At 39.8% G+C, this 21,640-nt stretch overlaps 1 protein-coding gene, 1 non-coding gene and 1 pseudogene across 2 annotated transcripts in view; all 3 read right to left on the bottom strand.

Annotated features, from left to right (window-relative positions):
• Positions 1 to 235: 235 nt before the first annotated feature.
• Positions 236 to 601, bottom strand: LOC144508456 (NADH dehydrogenase [ubiquinone] 1 alpha subcomplex subunit 5 pseudogene; annotated as a pseudogene).
• A 2,722-nt stretch (positions 602 to 3,323) lies between these two features.
• LOC144495887 (stearoyl-CoA desaturase 5-like) overlaps positions 3,324 to 21,640 on the bottom strand; it is a 48,486-nt gene continuing 30,169 nt past the window's right edge. Inside the window, exons 3-5 of the mRNA XM_078216683.1 lie at positions 18,569 to 18,774; positions 8,830 to 9,062; positions 3,324 to 3,514 (exon numbers count right to left, since the gene is read on the bottom strand). Of these exons, the coding sequence (XP_078072809.1) occupies positions 3,324 to 3,514; positions 8,830 to 9,062; positions 18,569 to 18,774 (630 nt within the window). The remainder of the gene's footprint in view (positions 3,515 to 8,829; positions 9,063 to 18,568; positions 18,775 to 21,640) is intronic.
• On the bottom strand, positions 11,648 to 11,838 carry LOC144501710 (U2 spliceosomal RNA). The gene has a single exon (XR_013499178.1). It is a non-coding gene; the product is annotated as a U2 spliceosomal RNA (small nuclear RNA).

Genomic DNA, 21,640 nt, shown 5'->3' with positions numbered 1-21,640 from the left:
AAGCATGTCAGACTTTAAATAAAGGAAATGTTGGTGTCTTACAGGTGAATTGAATTGGCTGACTGACAATTTGAATAATTTACAGAGAATTTCCTGCTGAAAATATATATCCATGTGCTAGCCTCACCATGTGGATTGTTTTTAAGAGATTCATTTTAATAATACCTATACAGGTTAGAATTGACAGAATAGTTAACATGGTTTGCCAAATAAAATGATGTAATTTGCATAAAGTTTAAAGTGGCCATTTCCATTGATTGTGAGAGGCTTCCTCTATTAACGGTGCCCAAGGTTTCCACTTGGCCATTTTACATGCTGGAGAAAATTCATTCCCTGCCTGTGAAATGACTTCTTCTATCGGCCCACATATGATTTTTTTCTTCTAGTTTTTGAACACCATGCTCCAATTTTACCAAGGTAAACCATTCATTGATGGTTTGCTCAGTGTATTTACTATGGGCTGCATCCTGAGGGATGAATTCAGGACAGTAAGAATTATAGAGTACAAAATTCTCAGCATCTCATGAGGATTCTGGGCCAAAACAAGACCCATCAACCCCATCGTTTTCTTCCGGATTCTGACCAGTGCCGCCGCAGTGCATTGGCCAGGGAAACATCACAGTGGAGCCAACACCTGATTTCTTTGCTCTTAGCTCTGACAAAGGGTCATCCAGACTCAAAACGTTGGCTGTATTCTTTCCACAAATACTGTCAGACCTGCTGAGATTTTCCAGCATTTTCTGTTTTTGTTTCAGATTCCAGCATCCGCAGTATTTTGCTTTTACCTGATTTGCACTTATTGCAGTTTCAATACAGGTGGGGGAGAGTAGAGGGGTGGACATAGGAGAGCAACTGGGAGCAGAAATAAGGTCAAATTTTCTCCTTCCTATTGCGGAGACAATTGCTGGAATTTTACCGGCTCACAGAACGGCATTCTCTGTTGGCCTCAGGTGGGATCTTACGAGCCTCAGGTGGTAAAATTCCAGCAACTGAATTCATTGGAATCCTCCCACTACACGCACTTTGGTTGAGATCAGCTAATTTAGTACAGGCTACAACCTTGGGACCCATCTGGTCCAAATGGTTCACCTATTCACTGAATAAACTCACTATTCATTCAAATTATTTTCTACTCCCTTTCCCCTTTACTAGGTTCCCAGATCAGGCACCAATTGTGGATGAAAGGGAAAGCAGGATTGTTGATACCTCAGTCAATGTACCTTTCTTTTATAGGCAACTAGGTGATGCACAAGAATGGTCCAGTAAACACTCTTCCCAATATTCTCCTGGGAAAGACATTTGGTCTCTACTTGGTAGTCAGGCAATTTAGTCATGTGATGGTTACAGATATAGACTCATACAAATCATGTGATTAATTTCATTAAAAAAATTATTTATATCTGAGTTGATCTTTTTCTCTACTCGTCAGTACTGTATTTTTTAAAATTTATTGAACTGTGGTCAAATCCATAAGTAATTGCAAGGTCAAACTTTGGTTTATTCATATTAACAGAAAATATTTCAGGTAATCTCCTGTTTTATCATTGATAAAGAATACAATAGAAAAGAATAGATACACCATCTAACCCACAAATTAGGCATTTAACTGATTACTGAGAAATACTGTCACAAAATATAGGACAAATGGATTATATAAGGTTTAACAGAATTAACACAGTCTTGGTATTTTGAAATGGCACACTGATTCTATCAACGGGAAAGGACGTAGACTCATCTTACATTTATTATTTTACACTTAATTAAATAGTTCAATGTTTGTGAGATCACCAGAGAGATGGGGACAGACAGACATTGAGTTGCTATAATATCATAAAGTGTTGCTGTGATATCCTAAAGTGTTGCTGCATGACTTATTTATTGCACATTATCACATGCTTGTGCTCATTTCCCTCCTCCCTCTCCCACAAACACAAGTACACACACACACACAGTATGTATAGCAGCCATCTCATTGGTAACAAAACAGGAGCAACTTCCTTTACAGAGTTTGAACAGTAGAGGCACAAGCTGAGTTATGATAGTCATTTGCACCAATGAAACACTGCCTGGAGCTCACTGTCAACTGTGGCATAAATGTACTATGGGCAATATCACCTGCCGAGAAAATTCTCAATGTGTTACTGAAATTAATATCCAGCATATCTAGACTGCTAATGCCCCTTAAAAGTTAGTTAACAATTTTGATTTTAAATTTTTTGATGTCTAATACATAATTGCCCCTAACCATAACCAAATAAAAAAATCATTTCAACAAGCAGCAAGGGATAGAGCAGCCAGAAGGTTAACTGAATCAGGAAACAGTCTAAGAACTGAATATTAAAGTTTTTCTGAGCGTTTCCCAAATATCCTGTGGTTTGTACCCTGTGTTTACTCCTTCCCAGTAAGAAAAGTAGTTTTCAGCTGGCCTTGATTCATATGTTCATACGTACATGAGGTCCACTTCTGTAAATTAGGTTTAAATGATTTGGTCTCAAAAAGAAAGTGAATAGCCATCAGTATATTTCCTAAACACAATATGTGCCACAGCTGATAAACCTTGTAAAAAGATTCCTTTTTTCCTCTCCAACAATTCTTCTTCACACCAGAGGCATCTAAAGAAGAACAGCAATCTTCCACTCCATCGCCACACCAGAATAAATAAAACTGTTTTGTTTTAAATTATACAAAGATTCTTAATAATCATTTATACATGTAGACATCAAAGTTTCAAGACCCTTCACTTTCCCCTCAGTAACTACTTTCTTGTACAAAGTTGACATGGGTTCAAATAAACTGAAAAAGTAGGAAATTATCAACATCACTGGCATTAACATTAAAATAAATTCATGTAGTTTAACCCTTTCAAGCCCATGATTCTGAATTTATGTTGCAAGACTACTGATTCGGCTTTCTAGAGTAGGAATCATTTCAAAAACCTGTTTCATTAATCCATTATATTGATGTCTTAACTGAATCTAAAGTCTCCTGAAGGCAAAGGAAACTTGATTGATATACAGTTTCACCATTAGGTACTGTAGGACAGTATGGCACATCTGCTGTCACTTATTACATCAGACCATGGCAGGCAGACTAAGTATACCTTTCTGCAGTCTGTAAAATATAGTGAATGCACTCAAGGATGCTTTTGACTTGCATGGACTAGAAAGTGTTAAGTAGGGAAAAAAATTAAACGGCGATAAAGCTAGATGCATTGTCATTGTCACAAGCTTGAAATGCAATGACTATATTTCCAAGTTAAAATAACAGCAAATTTAAATGATTGAAATCTTCATAAGGACTTTGAGATTTTCTTTGTGTTTCTTTTAAGTGCTCCCGTCCCCAGTCCTCAATTTGCGTGCTTGAATCATCTGCTTAGAGGCTCGCTTTCGGTCACTTGCCAGGCCAAGCCAACACATGAAATCAATAAAGCATGTTGTTGGGTTCAGCTGGAGGCCAAACTCACTTGTCGAGTAGTCGAATGGAAATGTGTGGTGATAGTTGTGGAATCCTTCCCCTGAAAGAAATACAGCAATTTAAAATTAATCTAATATATTTCTTGTAACAGTATTTGGGGCTCTCACGAGGACCAGCATGTTGTTCGACTTGGATACCATTGTCTATCAGATGATTCCCTCAAACCTCTTCAGCAGTCATTCGATTAGAGTTGAACAGAATTTCAGTTTCTGTAATTATTAGCTCAGGTTATTATCCTCAGGGTTTTTTTTTGCTAAATCTCTTTAAAATATCTTCTTTCCTTTTCAGACAAATCACAGAAAGTTAACACACTGTTGCAGTGAGTAATTAGGACGGCAAATGGTGAGTTTGCTTTTGTTATAAAGGGAAACAGAGTATACGAGTAAAGATGTCTTACTACCATTATATAAGGCAAGACCACACTTGCAGTACTGTATATAGTTTTGGTCTCTTTAACAAAGGAAAGATGCATTCGCTTTCAAGAGAATACACAACAAAGGTTCACTAGATGATTTCTGGTCTGAAAGAATTACTCTGCAAGAAGAATTGAGTAAATTAGGCCTTTACCCACTAAAATTTGGAATGAGATGGGTGAATAAATTGAAATATAAAATTCTTAAATGATTTGACAGGGTAGATGTGGGTCACCAGAAACGGGGAACCACGGTCTCAGAAAAAGGGGTCAGCCATTTGGACTGATATGAAAATAAATTTCTTCACTCAATGGATTAATGGTTAATCTTTGGAATCCTCTCCTATTGAGAGCTGTGAATTGTCAGTCATTGAGTATATTTAAGATCTTTGGGTACAAAGGGAATTAAGGGATATGGGATAGTGCAGAAAGTTAAGTCAAAAGATCAGCCATAATCTTACCGTGATGTGGAGATGCCGGTGTTGGACTGGGGTGGACAAGATGAGGGGTCACACAACACCAAGTTACAGTCCAACAGGTTTATTTGAAATCACAGGCTTTCGGAGCACTGCTCCTCAGTCAGGTGAAGCGCTGCTCCTTCACCTGACGAAGGAGCAGCGTTCCAAAAGCTTGTGATTTCAAATAAACCTGTGGACTATAACCTGGTGTCTTTAAAAGTTTATTTATTAGTAACACAAGTATGCTTATATTAACACTGCAATGAAGTTACTGTGTAACATTCCCTAGTTGCCATACTCCGGCGTTTGTTCGGGTACACAGAAAGAATTTAGCACATCTTTCGCACTGTGGGAGGAAACCGGAGCACCCAGAGGAAACCCACGCAAACATGGGGAGGACTTGCAGACTCCACACAGAATGACCCAAGTCAGGAATCGAATCCAGGTCCCTGGCGCTGTGGGCGCTAACCACTGTGGCATCCTGTGTGACCTCTCATGATCTTATTGAATGGCAGACCAGACTTGGATGACCAAATGGCTTACTCTGGGTCCTTTTTTCTTATGTTCTCAAAATGTACAATTGGCAAGCTATTCATTGTGCCAATTCAATTATGTATCATAAAAATCATAAGAACTAGAAGCAGGAATAGGCAATCCAGCCCCTCGAGCTGCTCTGTGATTTAATACGATCATGGCTGATCTCAACTCCACTTAGCTCTCTGTTCACCATAACCCTTTAAACACGTACTAATTAAAAATTTGTCCACTTCTTCCTTAAGTTTACGCAAATTCCTGGCATCCACCACACTTGGAGATAGTGAATTCCACAGACTCACGACCCTTCGAGAGAAGTAATTTCTCCACATCTCCGTTTTAAAACTATCCTAAAATAATGACATCTTGTTCTAGATTGCCCTACAAGAGGAAACATCTTCTCCACGTCTACTTTGTAAATCCCCCTGATCATTTTGTACACCTCAATTTGATTCCTCATTCTCCTGAACTCCAGGGAGTATAGGTCAAAACTGTTCAATCTCTGTTCGTAAGTCAAATGCCTCAGCTCTGGAATCAATCTAGTGAACTTCCTCTGAACCACCTCCAATGCCACTACATCCCTTTGCAAGTAAAGGGACCAAAATTGTACACAATATTCTAAGTGCAGTCTCACTAATGCTTTATTACATTTCAATACTCTATATTCTATTCCTTTCGCAATAAATGCCAAGATTCCATTTACCTTCCTTATTTCCTCCATTCTAATTTTCTGAAATTCATGCATAACACCCAGATTTATTTGATTATATATCAATTAGTTAATTCTGATAAAGTTGTAATGTGAACATAAGGACATTTTTTAATTGTACATTTAATATCATAAAATAAACAATCTGTTGTTAATGCAAGATGGTCATGCAAGATATGTCATCATTTGCAGGCAACATAGTGCCAGTTAGAAGCGTCCACTCAAGTTCCTGAGCCCCACAGCAGGTGGGCAGTGGGGTGTGGCTTTCCCCAGTTTTCCTGGAATTTGGGATGAGGAGACTCCTGATCCATTCAGTGACGTCTGCAATTCTGTTTGCAGCTCCGGGGCTTGTTTCTTCCAGCACAGCACATTTAAGCAAGAATGGAGAAAGATCTTGTGCAGTTTATCTGGGTTGCAATTACTGAATCTTGACCTCAAATATGAATTTACTGTTACCATATGATGCAATGTGCAGAACGTATTAATGAGGGCTAAGGCAGTCAACAAAATCAGTGTTATTGTCTGCACAATCTTATAAATAATAGGATAGCTTTTCTGTGAAATTAACAACATTGCATGATGCAGTTGAAGTAAAATCTGTACTTTCTGATTTTTTAATTGTCATGGTGGATCACCTATAGGGCACGTACAAACTATATCATTGCTGCCCTTAATATTAAATGACCCTTGTTGCAAATATATTGGATGATATTTGTAATCAGATGTCAACAATGGAGGTTATCATTTTACTGGGACCTTTCTGTGTTTGGTGAATTGAATAGTGAATCTAAAAGAGAGGGAGGGTTAAAATGTGGTGGGGTTGGGGCAGAATAAGTGGCTCGTAAACAGGAGAAGCACCAGAGCCCATACTTTCTCTCCCTTGCCGTGCAAACCCTCCCCCCCCAAAAAAACTCACTCCACAACCCCTTTTTTTGAGTTAATTAGCTTTATACATGAAAGTTTAAAATACAAAAGCAAAGATTATGGCAAACTCTTAGAAAACACAGGGAGTGATGTAAAGATAACTGTGCTCTTCTATTTATTTGTGTGGCACATCAATCATGACACAATTCTAGGTGGCACTAATATAATCACTGTATATTGCCTATGCCCTTTCAGTCTCTCATTATGCCTAAACTGAACTGAAGGTGGCAGCTGGAGAACAGTAAACAGATACTAATGGACCCATGCCAAGAAGGTTATGTTGTTGCTGCGAGTCTTCCAATGGGGTCAGAGTATATAGCTATTGAACCAGTGTTTCTACTTTTTCAAATGATGTGGATGGCATGAAGTGCCATACAACGAGGTCATCAGGTCTACTTTTTGGAAAACCATTACTGACATACGCTCCTATTAAGATAGACTTTAGAAAGATGAGGATAATTATAGTTGAAATAAAATTGACAAATGAGGACAGTTTGGCACCCTCTTTTAAAAAGGGGGGACAGAACTAATTGAAGAATTGTAGATCAGGTGGTTTAAAATCTGTGGAAGAGAGCATTAAGGATGAAATTACCATGCATCTTGGAATGGTTATATTTAATAAAGCACAAGCACTTTGCGGAGGTAACAGAGATGGTTCAAAGAGGAAACATAGTGGATCTAATATGCATGGATTGTAAGAATGCCTTCAACAAGATTTATGATTTCGTATTTCTTGATAGCCTCTTAAAAGTCTGCCATAAATGTGAGATCTTTTCTTTAGTTATTCTTTCATGGGGTGTGGTCATCACTGGCAAGGCCAGCATTTGTTGCCCATCCCTAATTTCACTTGAACTGAGTGGCTTGCCACACCATTTCAGAAGGCAGTTAAGAGTCAACCATGTTGCTGTGGGTCTGGAGTCACACATAGGCATGGCCAGATAAGGACAGCAGGCTTCCTTTCCTAAAGGAACCAGATGATTTTTTAAATGACAATTGACAACAGTGTCGTACCATTATTGAGACTAGCTTTTCAATTCCAGATTATTAATAATTTAAATTCCACCAGTTGCTGTGGTAGGATTTGAACCTTTGTCTCCAGAACATTAGCTTGGGCCTCTGCATTGCAAGACCAGTGATATTACCGTTATTTCTACTCCTAATTTTTATTAGAAAAGATTAAGGAGCATGGTATTGGGAGGAGGATAGTGATGGGGTTAAACCTTAAAGCCAGTGTTTGGAAGGGAGTCAGGGAATTCCACCAGGCGATTTGGATACAGACCAGAACAAGTGTTGTTAAAATTTATAAATGACACCAAAGGGGAGGTATTGTTACATTCTTCAAAGACCAAAGGAATCTGCAAAGGGATATTGATAAATTATGAACATTATGAGCTAAAGTGTGGCATATGGAATTCAATGTTAGTAATGAAAGTATGCTCAGTGCAGTGGAACAGCAGAAGGATTGGAGACAGAGCTTGATGAAGCATTAAAGGTAGCATCTCAGGTTGAAAAGGCCATTTAAAACAACACAAATAGAATTCCTGAGGATAAAGAAGCTGTTCTCTTCAGAAGGCTTGATGGAAAGAGTCAATTTTTTCATCAAAATCCCAGATACAGTCCTCAGACTTAAGACACAATTGGTTCCGGGAAACCATATTGTATGTCAAACATCGTAAGTCAGAACCGGTTTTCCCATAGGAATAATGTTATAAATGGGAGAACCAAGGCGCAATACCCCATTTTCACAGAATAGTGAAACTTCTTTGAGATCTTCCTTCAGTATAATTGCCTTACAGTAGTGTATTTCCCATGATATAATAGTACCTACACTTTCAAAAACATTTCTATACTGCATCAGAGAACCGCCCTTCCTGTGATTGTGAACAATAGAACATAAAATTACATAACAACCGGTAACAACTAACAGCTCATTGGTGTGGCGTCATAAAGTCAAAACCTGAGTTGTAAAGTTGAAACAGGGGAGGGTGGGGGGAGTTTTCCCGACCTGCCCGCCATGGGAATCATGGCAGGTGGGGAGCAGACCAGGCAAAGATCCGTTGACCTTAAGTGGGATTTTCCGGTTGCGGGGTGAACGCAGCCGGAAAATCCCGTCCAGGGTGTCGATTTATAAACGTTGTAAATGTAATTCATTGTAACTCAAACGTTGTAAAGTCGAGGAATTCCTGTACTCGAATCAACTAAAATTAGCTGCATCTCCAAGTTCGAGTCAGTACCTTCCTCCTGTCAAATATCATAAGTTTGAGAAAACATGCAAGTTCACAGAATAATGAAAAAGCTTGAGCCAACTTCCTACTCACCAATTGCTCCAAAAGTAACAAATCTATTTTCTCTAGGGCTGATGTTCTTGTCATAGGGTCTGTTTCCATACATGTGAGCAGCACTGTTCACCAACCATGTGACATTTAGGGATACCGTGTATCGAAGGATAGAAGCCAGGAAGTATGAATTCCACAGAGTCTCCCCCCAGAAGTACCAGGGGATAAAAGTTGGCATGAAGAAACACATGATGAAAACGGAGGTCTTGTAATACCTACGAAAGACAGCAAATCTTATTTAGGCAGAAATCAACGGCACAATTCTCTTAAAAGCATAATCATCAGTAGGTGTACAATGTAAAAACTGCTAACACATAAGTAAACCTTTTTATGATAGCTTAAAAAAAATGAACTCCCCCTGAACTGAAGGAGATCAGGTTTAAGTAAGACAAAATGGTTATTCTTGAATCTTTGAGATTTTTTGCAATATACATGTCAGTCTTGGTTACCCCACATCAAAAAGGATATCATACAATTGAAGAAAGATCAGTGGAGGACAGCAAGGTTGATACCTGATTGCTCTGTACCAAAGGGCTGCTGGTGTCCTCTGATATTTTCTGATGGCTATTTTAAAATTATGAAGCAGTGTAGAGAGTTTATCTGATGTATACTGGGATTCAGAACCATTGAGCATAGATTCAAACAAGTGTAATCAATGCCATTCAAACACTGTGAATTTCTTCGAGGTGTTCTCCTAATTAGTCCTCATAACTTTACCAGAAATGCCATATGAATGCAAAAATAAGGGCTGCGATTGAATGGCCACACTAGCCACAAGTGCAAATCCTTTAATAGCCACTACATCTTGCAAGAGGGCAAAAATAGGATTTGTGCTGGCGAGATCTCAGTTTGCTGTCTTCCCTGCCTCCTATGATAACGCGATTGGGTTCATGCCCAGGAAGGGCTGTGAGCCTGATTAGCTTCTTTTATAATAAATTAGGATACCATTATAATGCTCAACACCATTGCTTCCACCCTCACCATAGCTTCCCACCCAGCTAGAGTGATGCAACACTGGCTTGAATTACTACTGGAGGAAGTTTATTTTTGGTGCAGATCAGGGTGCCCTTCAAAGATGGCGCCCCAATCTCTGTGGAGCTGTGTGGCTGGCCTGCCAGAGTGATGGTGCAAAATATGCCCCAGATTTTCTGTGCACACTGGTTTTCTGCCTGAACCTAACATACTACCAGATTTTGGAAACTTCTGCCCAAGGATTTCATCTATCTTCCACTAAAGTTATAATGGCCAATTAGGAGAACCAACTCTGGAAATTTCTGTTGAGTTGCTTTTGCAAAATGATGGTGAATTGCTTTTAAAAAAAAACGATGATCAACATCAGGAAAAACCTGCCAATTAAAAAGATCAAACAGGAAACTTACAAAGAGTCAATAAAGAACCAGTCAAGGTCCTAGTCTCTGATTAGACTCATAGTTAGTAAATGTTTACAAATGATACAGAGCAATCTCACAGGAAAGAAAGCGGTTATAGGTACATAGAAACAGGAGTAGGCCATTTAGCTCCTTGAGCCTGCTCTACCATTCAATCGATTATGGCTGGTTGGACACTTCGAGGCCTTTTACACACACAATCCCCATAACCCTTTGCTTTACTGTTAATAAGCATACTCAATAACTGAGCTCCATAGGGATGGAGAATTCCAGAAGTTCACAATCCTGTGTGTAAAGAAATTTCTCTTCATCTCAGTCTTAAGTGGCATTCCCCTTATTTTGAAATTGCGTCCCTTGCTTCTACACTCCCCAGCCAAGGTAAACATTTTACCTGCATCAATGGGCAACACAGTGGCACAGTGGTTAGCATTGCTGCTTTACAGTGCCAGGGACCTGGGTTCAATTCGGGGTGACTGTGTGGAGTTTGCACATTCTCCCTGTGTCTGCGTGGGTTTCCTCCGAGGGGTTCTGGTTTTCTCCCACACTGCAAAAATGTGCGGGTTAGGCTGATTGGTGATGATAAATTGACCCTTAGTGTCAGGGGATTAGCAGGGTAAATGAGTGAGGTTATGGGGATAGGGCCTGGGTGAGATTGTTGTCGGTGCAGGCTTGATGAGCCAAATGGTCTCCTCCTGCACTGTAGGGATTCTATGATTCATGTCTATTCCTTTAAGTATTTTGTAGTTTCAGTGAGATCACTTCTCATTCTTTGAAACTCTGGTGAATACAGGTTCAGGTTGCTCAATTTCTCTTCATAATCAATCCTGCCATCCCCAGAACAAGTCTGGCTAACCTTTGCTGTACTCCCTCAATGGCAATAATATCCTTTCTGCGGAAAGGGGACCAAAAATGCACAAACTACTCCAGGTGTGGTGTAAATAAGCTTCTATACATGAAGCAAGTTATCACTACTCCTGTACTCAAATCCTGTTGTGATAAAAGTTAACATTCCATTAGCCTTTCTAACAGCTTGTTGCACCTACATGTTAGCCTTCAATGACTGATGGGCAAGGACACCCTTTGTACATCCATACCTTCCAGTTTTTTATCATTTAGGAAATACTCTGCATATCTGTTCCTTCTACCAAAATGGATCACTTCAAATTTTTCCACATTATATTCCATCTGCCATGTTCTTGCCCACTCACTCAGTCTGTCCAAATCCTCCTTAGCCACTTTACATCTTCCTCACAACACACATTCCCGCCTAGCTTTGTATCAGTCACAAACTTAGAATTAAAAAAAAAATCCAATTCAATCAAATCAAGTCCAATTCAGAGTCTCAACAAGTGAGATATTCCTGATCCAAGCTGACAAGACAGGGCTCTCACCTCCTGTCATGGGCTTGATCTAGATGATCCAAGCTGATTGGAGTAGCATTGCACCTCCTCCAAGGCTTGATCTCATTTGCATCTTAGCCAAAAGGCCGAGATGCCACTTTTAAAAGTTGCTTCAAATGAAGCTAAAATGTAACCTAATGACTTCAACCAAGTACAGCATGTCGACACTACACTTGATCTTAGCCAAAAGGCCGAGAAGCCACAAACTTGGAAATATTACATTTGGTCCCCACATCCAAATCATTGATATACAGTGGACAGCTGGGACCCCAAATACTGATCCTTGTGGTACCCCACTAGCCACAGCCTATCAATGCAAGATTAACACATTTATTCCTACTGTTTCTTGTTTGTTAGCCAACCCTTAATCAATGCCAGCATATTATCTTCTATCCCAGGCTAGACGATCAACGATCATTGCTTGCCTGAAGTATGTTAATTTACTATATTGTAAAACGTATAATACATTTTCCAAAGGAATATTTCTCTGCAACCTACATTAAATTGTTATTTAACAATGAAAAAAATTATGCTTCCGACATTAAGATATATGAATATTCCTATAGAATTTTCCTACTGATCCTTTCTTGGAATTGTCCCTCCGCCCCCAAACTCTTCCTCCAGTTTTCTCCCTAATTCATCCTGTCCTTGCTGGGTTTGGCTCCAAAATCCAAATTGCCGCTGTCCAGGACAATGAGTCATGACTCAGCCCATTACTATCTAACACAACCTGTACTTCAAGCAGGAAATCACAGGGCAGCAATGGGAACTCAGGCTGATTCTTCCTATTCAATGTCAAGGGGATAGTGTGGATCCCAGCTAGAATTAATTAAATTGATACAGTCAAGGGATCAAATCTGGGATTTTCTTGTTCTGAATATTTCAACACCACATTAGGTAGTGCACCTGCCAATTCACTACTATCTTGTAGGTCATACAATCCACATGTCACTAATAGTTATTAAAAGTGTAAAACAAAACTTGGAAGGTGGAAAGAAGCAATAAGTTCTAAAGAACAAACGTCTGTCACTTATATTAAAGGCAGTTTTTGAATATTTTTGAGTAGAACAGAAGGTGAAGCTGGTAACACATCACTGTAAATATGAATATTGTCATGAGTGTTGGCCTGCTATTCAACCACACAGGGCATCACACGCAAACCTGATTCTATCTTCATCAGACATTCTGATTTCCAGGAGTCAGTCATTGGATAATGATCAACAGCAGGAACCCTGGCTGACTGCATTTTCCTTAACTAGATCAAGCAAATCTTAGAACATCAAACTGACTGGCTTAATTGAAAATAGACCCGAGATTTGAAATTGGGGCCTTCTGGATTGTATACTTGTAACTAGGCCATGTAGTGCCTTATCCACTAGGGAGCCTAAAGGTAAACAATTGATGCATTGACAACTTTCTTTTTGTGAATGTGGTTTCAATTCATGTATCATTAGTATTACCTATTTAACATCACAACTCAGTGCAGCACAATCAAAGACGATTGTAGGATCTATTTATCAAGGTTAAGAACTGTGCACAGTCAACATGTACAAGTTATCTGTGAAAGATGCAATGCAAATTAAGTAGGCATACACAATTTGTGTGAAGACTTGGAGTCACCAACTCAGTTGGCTTTTCATTGAAAATGCATTAGAATCCAGGTGCAGTTTTATTGTACTCCTACATGAACATCTTGGTGTTATGAAACACAAGAACACTAGTGTTGCTTAGGTTATCAATCTTTTCCTTATTTCTGAGGTAAATAAGTCTTAAAAGGTAGAAAAGAAATAAATACAAGAGCTGAATATGTTTTTTAATATTCAAGGTGCAGCCGACAGAATTTGATGGATATGATAAAGTGGTTCAATGTGCATACTTTGAAAATCACTGACATTTCAAATTGTGGCCAACTATGCCTGAAACATGGGGACATAGGAACAGGAGTAGGCCATTCAGCCCATCGAGCCTGCTCCGCCATTCAATATGATCATGGCTGATCGGACACTTCAATGCCTTTATCATTCACTATTCCTAAACAATTTATAACCAAACAATATGGCACTTTTCTATTGTTTATGTCTCACTCATACAACAGAAAGGGTAGACTGCTGCTCAAAAATTCACGTTTAACGTGAATCTCCAGGTAAATATTGAAAAGTTGTTTTCACTATTTGGTGACTAAATAAAAACAGGAATCTGACCTTGGACATTAGAATTTATAATTTTTAAATAAACTGACATGATAAAATGTAACAAAAACATGACATTGTTGGTGACACGGTGGCACAGTGGTTAGCACTGCTGCCTCACAGAGCCAGGGATCCAGGTTCAATTCTCAGCTTGGGTCCTGTCTGTGCGGAGTCTGCATGTTCTCCCCGTGTCTACATGGGTTTCCTCCGGGTGCTCCGGTTTCCTCCCACAGTCTGAAAGACATGCTGGTTAGGCGCATTGGCCAAGCTAAATTCTCCCTCCGTGTACCCGAACAAGCGCCGGAGTGTGGCAACTAACTTCATTACAGTGTTAATGTAAGCCTACACTAATAAAAAATAAACAATTAGAAGTAAAACTTTGTAGAAAGAAAATGCATGCAGAGGTAACATTTTTAGTGCATCATAGATCGAGAAAGAGGAGTGAGACATGACTAGATAGGAGCGATTTTAACTGCGGGAGAAATGATGTAAAACGAGTGATATTGAATTAATGGTACACCAAATCTGATTTTCCTTTCCATTGAAATGGAAGAAGAGCTAATAGTTGGCAACCAATTTGATATCACCCATTTTACACTATCCCCAAAATTACTATTACTACAAATATCTCCAGTTGAAGAGCTAGAATCAGTACTGGTGTGATGTCCCAATGACCTCCTTGTCATTGTCAGAGGCTACAGAAGGATATAGATAGGCTGGAAATTTGGGCAAAGAAATGGCAGATGGAGTTCAATCCAGATAAATGCAAAGTGATGCATTTTGGTAGAACTAACGTAGGGGGGAGCTATACGATAAATGGCAGAACCATAAAGGGTGTAGATACGCAGAGGGACCTGGGTGTGCAAGTCCACAGATCCTTGAAGGCGACGTCACAGGTGGAGAAGGTAGTGAAGAAGGCATATGGCATGCTTGCCTTTATAGGACGGGGCATAGAGTATAAAAGTTGGGGTCTGATGTTGCAGTTGTATAGAACGTTGGTTCGGCCGCATTTGGAATACTCCGCCCAGTTCTGGTCGCCACACTACCAGAAGGACGTGGAGGCTTTAGAGAGAGTGCAGAGGAGGTTTACCAGGATGTTGCCTGGTATGGAAGGGCTTAGTTATGAGGAGAGATTGGGTAAACTGGGGTTGTTCTCACTGGAAAGACAGAGGATGAGGGGTGACCTAATAGAGGTGTATAAAATTATGAAAGGCATAGATAGGGTGAACGGTGGGAAGCTTTTTCCCAGGTCGGTGGTGACGTTCACAAGGGGTCATAGGTTCAAGGTGAGGCGGGGGGGGGGGGGGAAGGTTTAACACAGATATCAGAAGGACGTATTTTACACAGAGGGTGGTGGGGGCCTGGAATGCGCTGCCGGGCAAGGTGGTGGAGGCGGACACACTGGGAACGTTTAAGACTTATCTAGATAGCCACATGAACGGAGTAGGAATGGAGGGAGACAAAAGAATGGTCTAGTTTGGACCAGGGAGCGGCGCGGGCTTGGAGGGCCGAAGGGCCTGTTCCTGTGCTGTATTGTTCTTTGTTCCTTCTGTGCTATAGTTTCTGATTCTTACTTGCTGACTATTTGAGTTCCAAGTAATTCTATTTAAAGGAATTTGAATGTCCTCCCTGCCAGTGTGAAGGATGACATTGCCTTTCATTATAGAGCAAGAAATACATCAGATCCACTATCTGAGGACACACCTCTTGCCAAGGTGTTGCTCTCAGATTCCACACCTTTCCATCTCCTGGCAATTGCGGCTCTTCTCTCCAGTTTCTGCAAAAATATCATTGCTATCAAGAATTAATTTCGTACCTTTTAAATGGTAAAGTCACTGCCTCTAAACCATACAACATCAGAATATCTCATATTCAGACTCCAGTTTGTGCGGAGTTTTCTAATCCAAATCAGAATAGCTTAGCATCCTACCAGTCTGATACAGTGCTCCTGGGAAAGAGGAAGGAAAACAAGCTGAAGTTTTTGGTCTTGACCACCATCTAATGACTCTACCTGATAGTGGAGGTGTGTGGATATTAGATGAGGATAGAATTGGGCTAGGATGTGATGTTCTCCACAGTCAGATAGCCCCCCCAACATTCCTGGTCAAGGCTCACATAAGAGCAACAGGCGTGAAGATAAGCTACCAATGGAGAGGCTACCAATGTCTGAGGGATTAAAATAACATAAAAATAGCAGCAGGAGAGGATGATACAGCCATTGAGCCTGCTCCATTCAATTCAATATGATACTGGCTGATCTTGGTCTTCGACCCCACTTTCTCACCCACTCCCCATATTCCTTAGGTCCCCAAGAGATCAAAAATCACCTCTCAATATCATACACTTGAGATTATGGACTCAATTTACTGAGCCTCTCATCATAAAACAACTCCCTCATCCCAGGGACGAACCTCATGAATCTTCACTGTACTGCCTCCAATGCAAATCGTTCCTTGGTAGTACAGAATTTGAGTATTGCTCAAAAAAGAGACACCCTGTTGAAGTTTATCGTTTTGCACTCATTGACCAATCAGACCTGTCTTGCCAACCAATCAGAACTCCTTTACTCACGCAATTTAAATTGTTGTTCCCTTTGAATTTTAGCATTCTTGTGTCTGTCCTGATGAATGCAAGATGAAAAGCTTCGACAGCATGTCTCTTTTTTCAGCAATACTCCAATGCGAGGATATCCTTACTTAAATATGGAGATCAAAATGGCACACACTATTCCAGTTGTGGTCTCACCAAAGACTTGTACAACTGTAGCAAGACTTCTTTACTCTTGAACTCTAATCCCCTTGCAATAAAGGACAACGTGCTTTCCTAATTGCTTGTTGTACCTGCATACTATCTTTTTTTGTTCCTTGTATGCGTACACTTAAGACTCTGAGCATTAACATTTACAAGATTCATACCTCTTAAAAAATATTCTGCTTTCGATTCTTATGACCAAAGTTAATGACATCACACTTCCTTTCAATAATACCCCAATCTGCAATCTTGTTGACAATCACGTAACTTAATTGCTCTGAAGCCTCCTTTTGTCCTCAGCTATCTGTGTATAGGCAGCAAACTTCAATGCATTACTTTCTGACACTTCTTAAATCAATAATGTAGATTATTAATAGCTGAGGCTGCCACAATGAACCTTGGGCTAATTCAATGGTCACAGCCTGTTAATTGGAAAATGCATCATCTATCCCTACTTTCTGATTTCTGTGTGTTAACCAATCTTTGGCCCATGCTAATATATCATCCCCAACTCCATGAGTCCTTTCTCTTGTGTATTAACCTTTTCTGTGGCAGCTTATGAAATGCCTTTTGGAAATCCAAGTATATTACATGTGCTGGCTCCCCTTTATCTACCCTACTAATTACATCCTATAAAAAAATAATATATTTGTCAAATAGCATTCCCTTTTCTTAAAGCTTATTCTAAAGGAACTATATCTTTCTAAGTGTGTTGTTAAGACTTCCTTAATAATGGATTACAGCACTTTCTTGATGACTGATGTCAGGCTAACTGGTCTGTGGTTCCCTGTTTTTCTTGAATATCAGTGTTACATTTGCTTTCTTGAACAGTGGTTCTCCAGTATAGAATATTCTATCAGCCGATAGGTACAGACAGATCAAAAGAGAAAATCTGGTGCCAATACAAGAAATGAAAGGAGGAGGGGAAAGATTGGAGAGGAAATGAAATCTGGTTTTGTTCCCCATGAAAACACAGGGTAAAGATTTGCTTTGGATGTTATGTTTCAAAAGGTTATGATTTTGTTGCGTATTGTTCCCAAATGAAAACTTGATCAACAGCAGGCTTGAGGTAGACAGAGGGTTCATTTCCAATAGTAGGCACCAAACAGAGATTGCGATTGGAAAGAGGAGTTTCCAAACCTCTGGACTAAAGATTTTAGAAAGCATCGCTTTGAGGTGCAAGATTATCAATAAAGCAAACATTGCAGTGTTTGCAGAAGTATAGGCAGATAAGAAATTTTCCCCTGTATTTGAAAGTTGTTTGATGAACTAGCTTTGTTGGAATGAAATAGGCTTAAATTCTTAATGTGAGGGAAATAGAAGAAAATCAATTATCCTTATAAGAATTGCTCGTGTTTTCAGTTTGATGCAATTTGTATCTCTCTAAAACGTTACAATATGTAAAAAAAACGGACAGCTATTATTTGCTTTTTAAATGAGGCTAAATTTCAACTCCATTATAGAGATTTCTATACATTAATTTTTTAAAATCTATAATGCAATAGCAAACTAGCCCTGTCATACTATATCAGCTGTAGGGGTATATATTGTCTCATCTGTCATTGTCCATGTAAAGTTTAGGAGATGGGGATCAGATAGTAGGTGGGTTTATCAGCCTAGTTGCCATGTGCTCAGACTACTTACATTAAAGTCAAACCAGAAGTGTTAATCTAAAATAATTTCTTTATTACATTTGCCTTTTAATACAACTAGTCAATAATCTATTGGCGATTTATTGATGGTGACTTAACAATATTAGGATTTTACCATTAACGATGCTAAGTAAGGAACACTACTCCTAAGGTGAGGACAGAGAAATATTTTGTAAGCCCAGTCTTCTGACAATCACAATAATCTTAAAAAAAAGGTTATCTTTTAATCTTATTGGAATGAAGCTTCCAAACAAGAAAATTATTTCAATATTTATAATGAGCAATGGTGAATGTGTGTTTCAAACTATTCCTGAGCTTTTATTTCACACTGTAGTGCTTACTTTCTTTGGAACACAACAACAGGGTCAGCAAGGAGGTCACTAACATCCAACTTCTTTCCTTTCTCTGCCACATCTGGATGTTTCTGGACAAGCAGCCAGCCGATATGAGAAAAGAAGAATCCACGCGTAGCATTGTGGGGATCGGCGTTGGTCTCTGAGAATTTGTGATGTACCCGGTGATCCCTGCACCATTCGTAGATGTCATTCTGTGAGGAGACAGGTGCAAAAATGTTAAGAGAGATCTGGGCATTAAATTACTTTATGAATGATCCTATGTCCTCTGATCTAGTTAATCTTTCAAACACAGTGTAACTCTGACAAACCCACCAGCAGCTCAAGTGGAGAGGCAAGGTCTGACATGATCAAGTGTTATCAAGAATCGAATAATTAAACCCCTTCTGAGCCAAAGATCAGGTTGACCAAAATGACTCCATGCACAATCAAGTACCTTGTATGTGACTAATCTGATTGGGCCGATCACTTGGCAAGTCAGAACCCTAGAATCTTTCCTTATATTCCATGAAAGCACAATCAAGCTAGTAGCTCCAGGATATGCAATCACTATTGTTCCCATGTGCTCAAACAACACCTAGACAGGCTGGAAGAGAGTCTTAGAGGTTTACAGCATTGAAACAAGCCCTTCAGCCCAACATGTCCATGCTGCCCAGTTTTTGCCATTAAACTAGTCCTAATTGCCCATGTTTGGCCCATATCCCTCTATACCAATCTTACCTATGTAACTGTCTAAATGCTTTTTAAAAAGACAAAATTGTATCTGCCTCGACTAATGCCTCTGGCAGCTCGTTCCAGACACTCACCACCCTGTGTGAAAGAATTGCCCTTTTGGACCCTTTTGTATCTCTCCCCTCTCACCTTAAACCTATGTCCTCTAGTTTTAGACTCCCCTACTTTTGGGAAAAGATGTTGACTATCTACCTTATCAATGCCCCTCATTATTTTATAGAGATCTATTAAATAGCCCCCTAGGCTCCAGGTAAAAAAGTCCCAGTCTATCCAGCCTCTCCTTATAACTCAAACCATCAAGTCCTGGTAGCATCCTAGAGACCTTTCATTTGTGAGGTAAGGCTTACAGAATTCACCTGCAATAAATTAAAGGGCAAATTAAAATCAGGATTTGGCCATTCCACTGCCCAACAACTACAAAAAACTGGACTTTGAAATCCTGTGCAAAACATTAGAGAGGCTGTGGGGAGAGGGCTGTAATCATTTAGATTTTTTTCCGACAGAAATTATGCAAAGTACACAATTGAGCTAGACCCAGTGAATTGCCTGCTGTGCCTCTGATAATGGTCCCCTGGGATTTCATCCCAACTGCAACCTTATTCTATGTTCCACTGAGGTGGCGCCAACATTCACTCAGTCAATGTTGGTCAAGCCAGGGGGAGGCAATGGGGCAGTGGTAATGTCACTAGACTAGAAATAGAGGTCCAGCCTAATGTTCTAGGGACACGAGTTTGAATCCCACCATGGCAGCTGGTGGAGCTTAAATTCAATTAATAAGTCTGAAATTAAAAGTCTAATGATGACCACGAAACCACTGTTGATTGCAGTAAAAACCGTTCTGGTTCACTAATTTCCTTTAAGGAAGGAAATCTGCTGTCCTTACTTGATCTGGCCTACATGGGACTCCAGATGCACAGCAATGTGGTTGACCTCCTAATTGCCTTCCAAAATGGCCTAGCAAGCCCCTTAGTTGTATCAAACTGCTACAAAGTCTAAAAGGAATTAACCAGTCTGACCACTTGGCATCAATCTAAGTGCCGGAAATGACAACAGCAAACCCAGCCCTATTGACCCTGAAAAAGTCCTCCTTACTAACAGCTCAGTTTCTCAATCATTCTCATCGCCGCACACCAACACCCTCCCAACACTCTGGTCATTTTTATTGCCTACTCTTTTTTTAATTCAGTAATTTATTGCTACAACATTGCTTTATATTTGTTCACCAATTGTTTCATTCCTTAAAACCCCAACTTTTTCTGAAATTCAGTTTATTGTTTTGCCAAACGGAACTCTAGATTCACACTGGTATTTTGGGGATCATAACTAAATTTCTGAGCTGTTATATATTTCACTAACTGGAATTTAACAGCCCAATTAAAACTGCATAAAAAGAAATTTCAATCAAACATGTTAAGCATTAATTAAAGTGCATATTGCAATTTCACCAAATGGATCTTATGCCCCATGCTTTGTTGACAGCCATGGATTTTACTACATTTTGTCCCTCTATTATTATTCCTGTCCATACAGTGTACAGGTATAGATTACGAATTGCAATAGACTGTCATTTTTCCAATTGCTATGATTTGAAATGAAATTGCTATATTGGAGAAGAGTTTGAATACTTGTCACTGACATTTCTTCAGGAGTTATATGGTACTACTTTGCTGTTCTTCTGCCTGCTATTATTACCAGTTGGCCCTGCCTACTAAACTGACAATCACCAGGAGGTGCCATAATTCAATAACATCTGCTTACAGAGGCTGTCTACAGCTTCAAAATGTATTTCCTTACGAGTCTGTGTGTGAAAAGTGGTAACAGACCAAGAATATCACACTTGATTATGATTGTCACAGAACAAAGAACAGTACAGCACAGGAAACAGGCCCTTCGGCCCCCCAAGCCTGTGCCGCTCCTTGGTCCAACTAGACCAATCGTTTGTATCCCTCTATCCCCAGGTTGCTCATGTGACTATCCAGGTAAGTCTTAAACTATGTCAGCGTGTCTGCCTCCACCACCTGACTTGGCAGCGCATTCCAGGTGCCAGTGAAAACAATGCTTGGCGGTGGCCGTGATTGCAGTGAGATTTATTCTGCTTTTCCCATACGAGGACTAATGCTCTTGGACAAATCGCCTCAGGAACCACCATTCAAGTGCCAATAGGATTAGCTTTGCTGATGGCACGTCCAAGTGTGTCCCTTGCTCTGTAGAAGCCAGAAAATAATTCGAGACAGTTCCATAAAGGCATGGAAAATCCCAAAGCAGCACATGCTTCACATTTTCAATATTTAGTTTCCATGTTTTTCACACTCTGAAGAGTGGTTTTAG

Source organism: Mustelus asterias, chromosome 1, assembly GCF_964213995.1.
Source record: "Mustelus asterias chromosome 1, sMusAst1.hap1.1, whole genome shotgun sequence".
NCBI classification, from domain to species: domain Eukaryota; kingdom Metazoa; phylum Chordata; class Chondrichthyes; order Carcharhiniformes; family Triakidae; genus Mustelus; species Mustelus asterias.
Note: the sequence above shows the minus strand (reverse complement) of the source record. Positions and strands in the feature narration are given on the sequence as shown.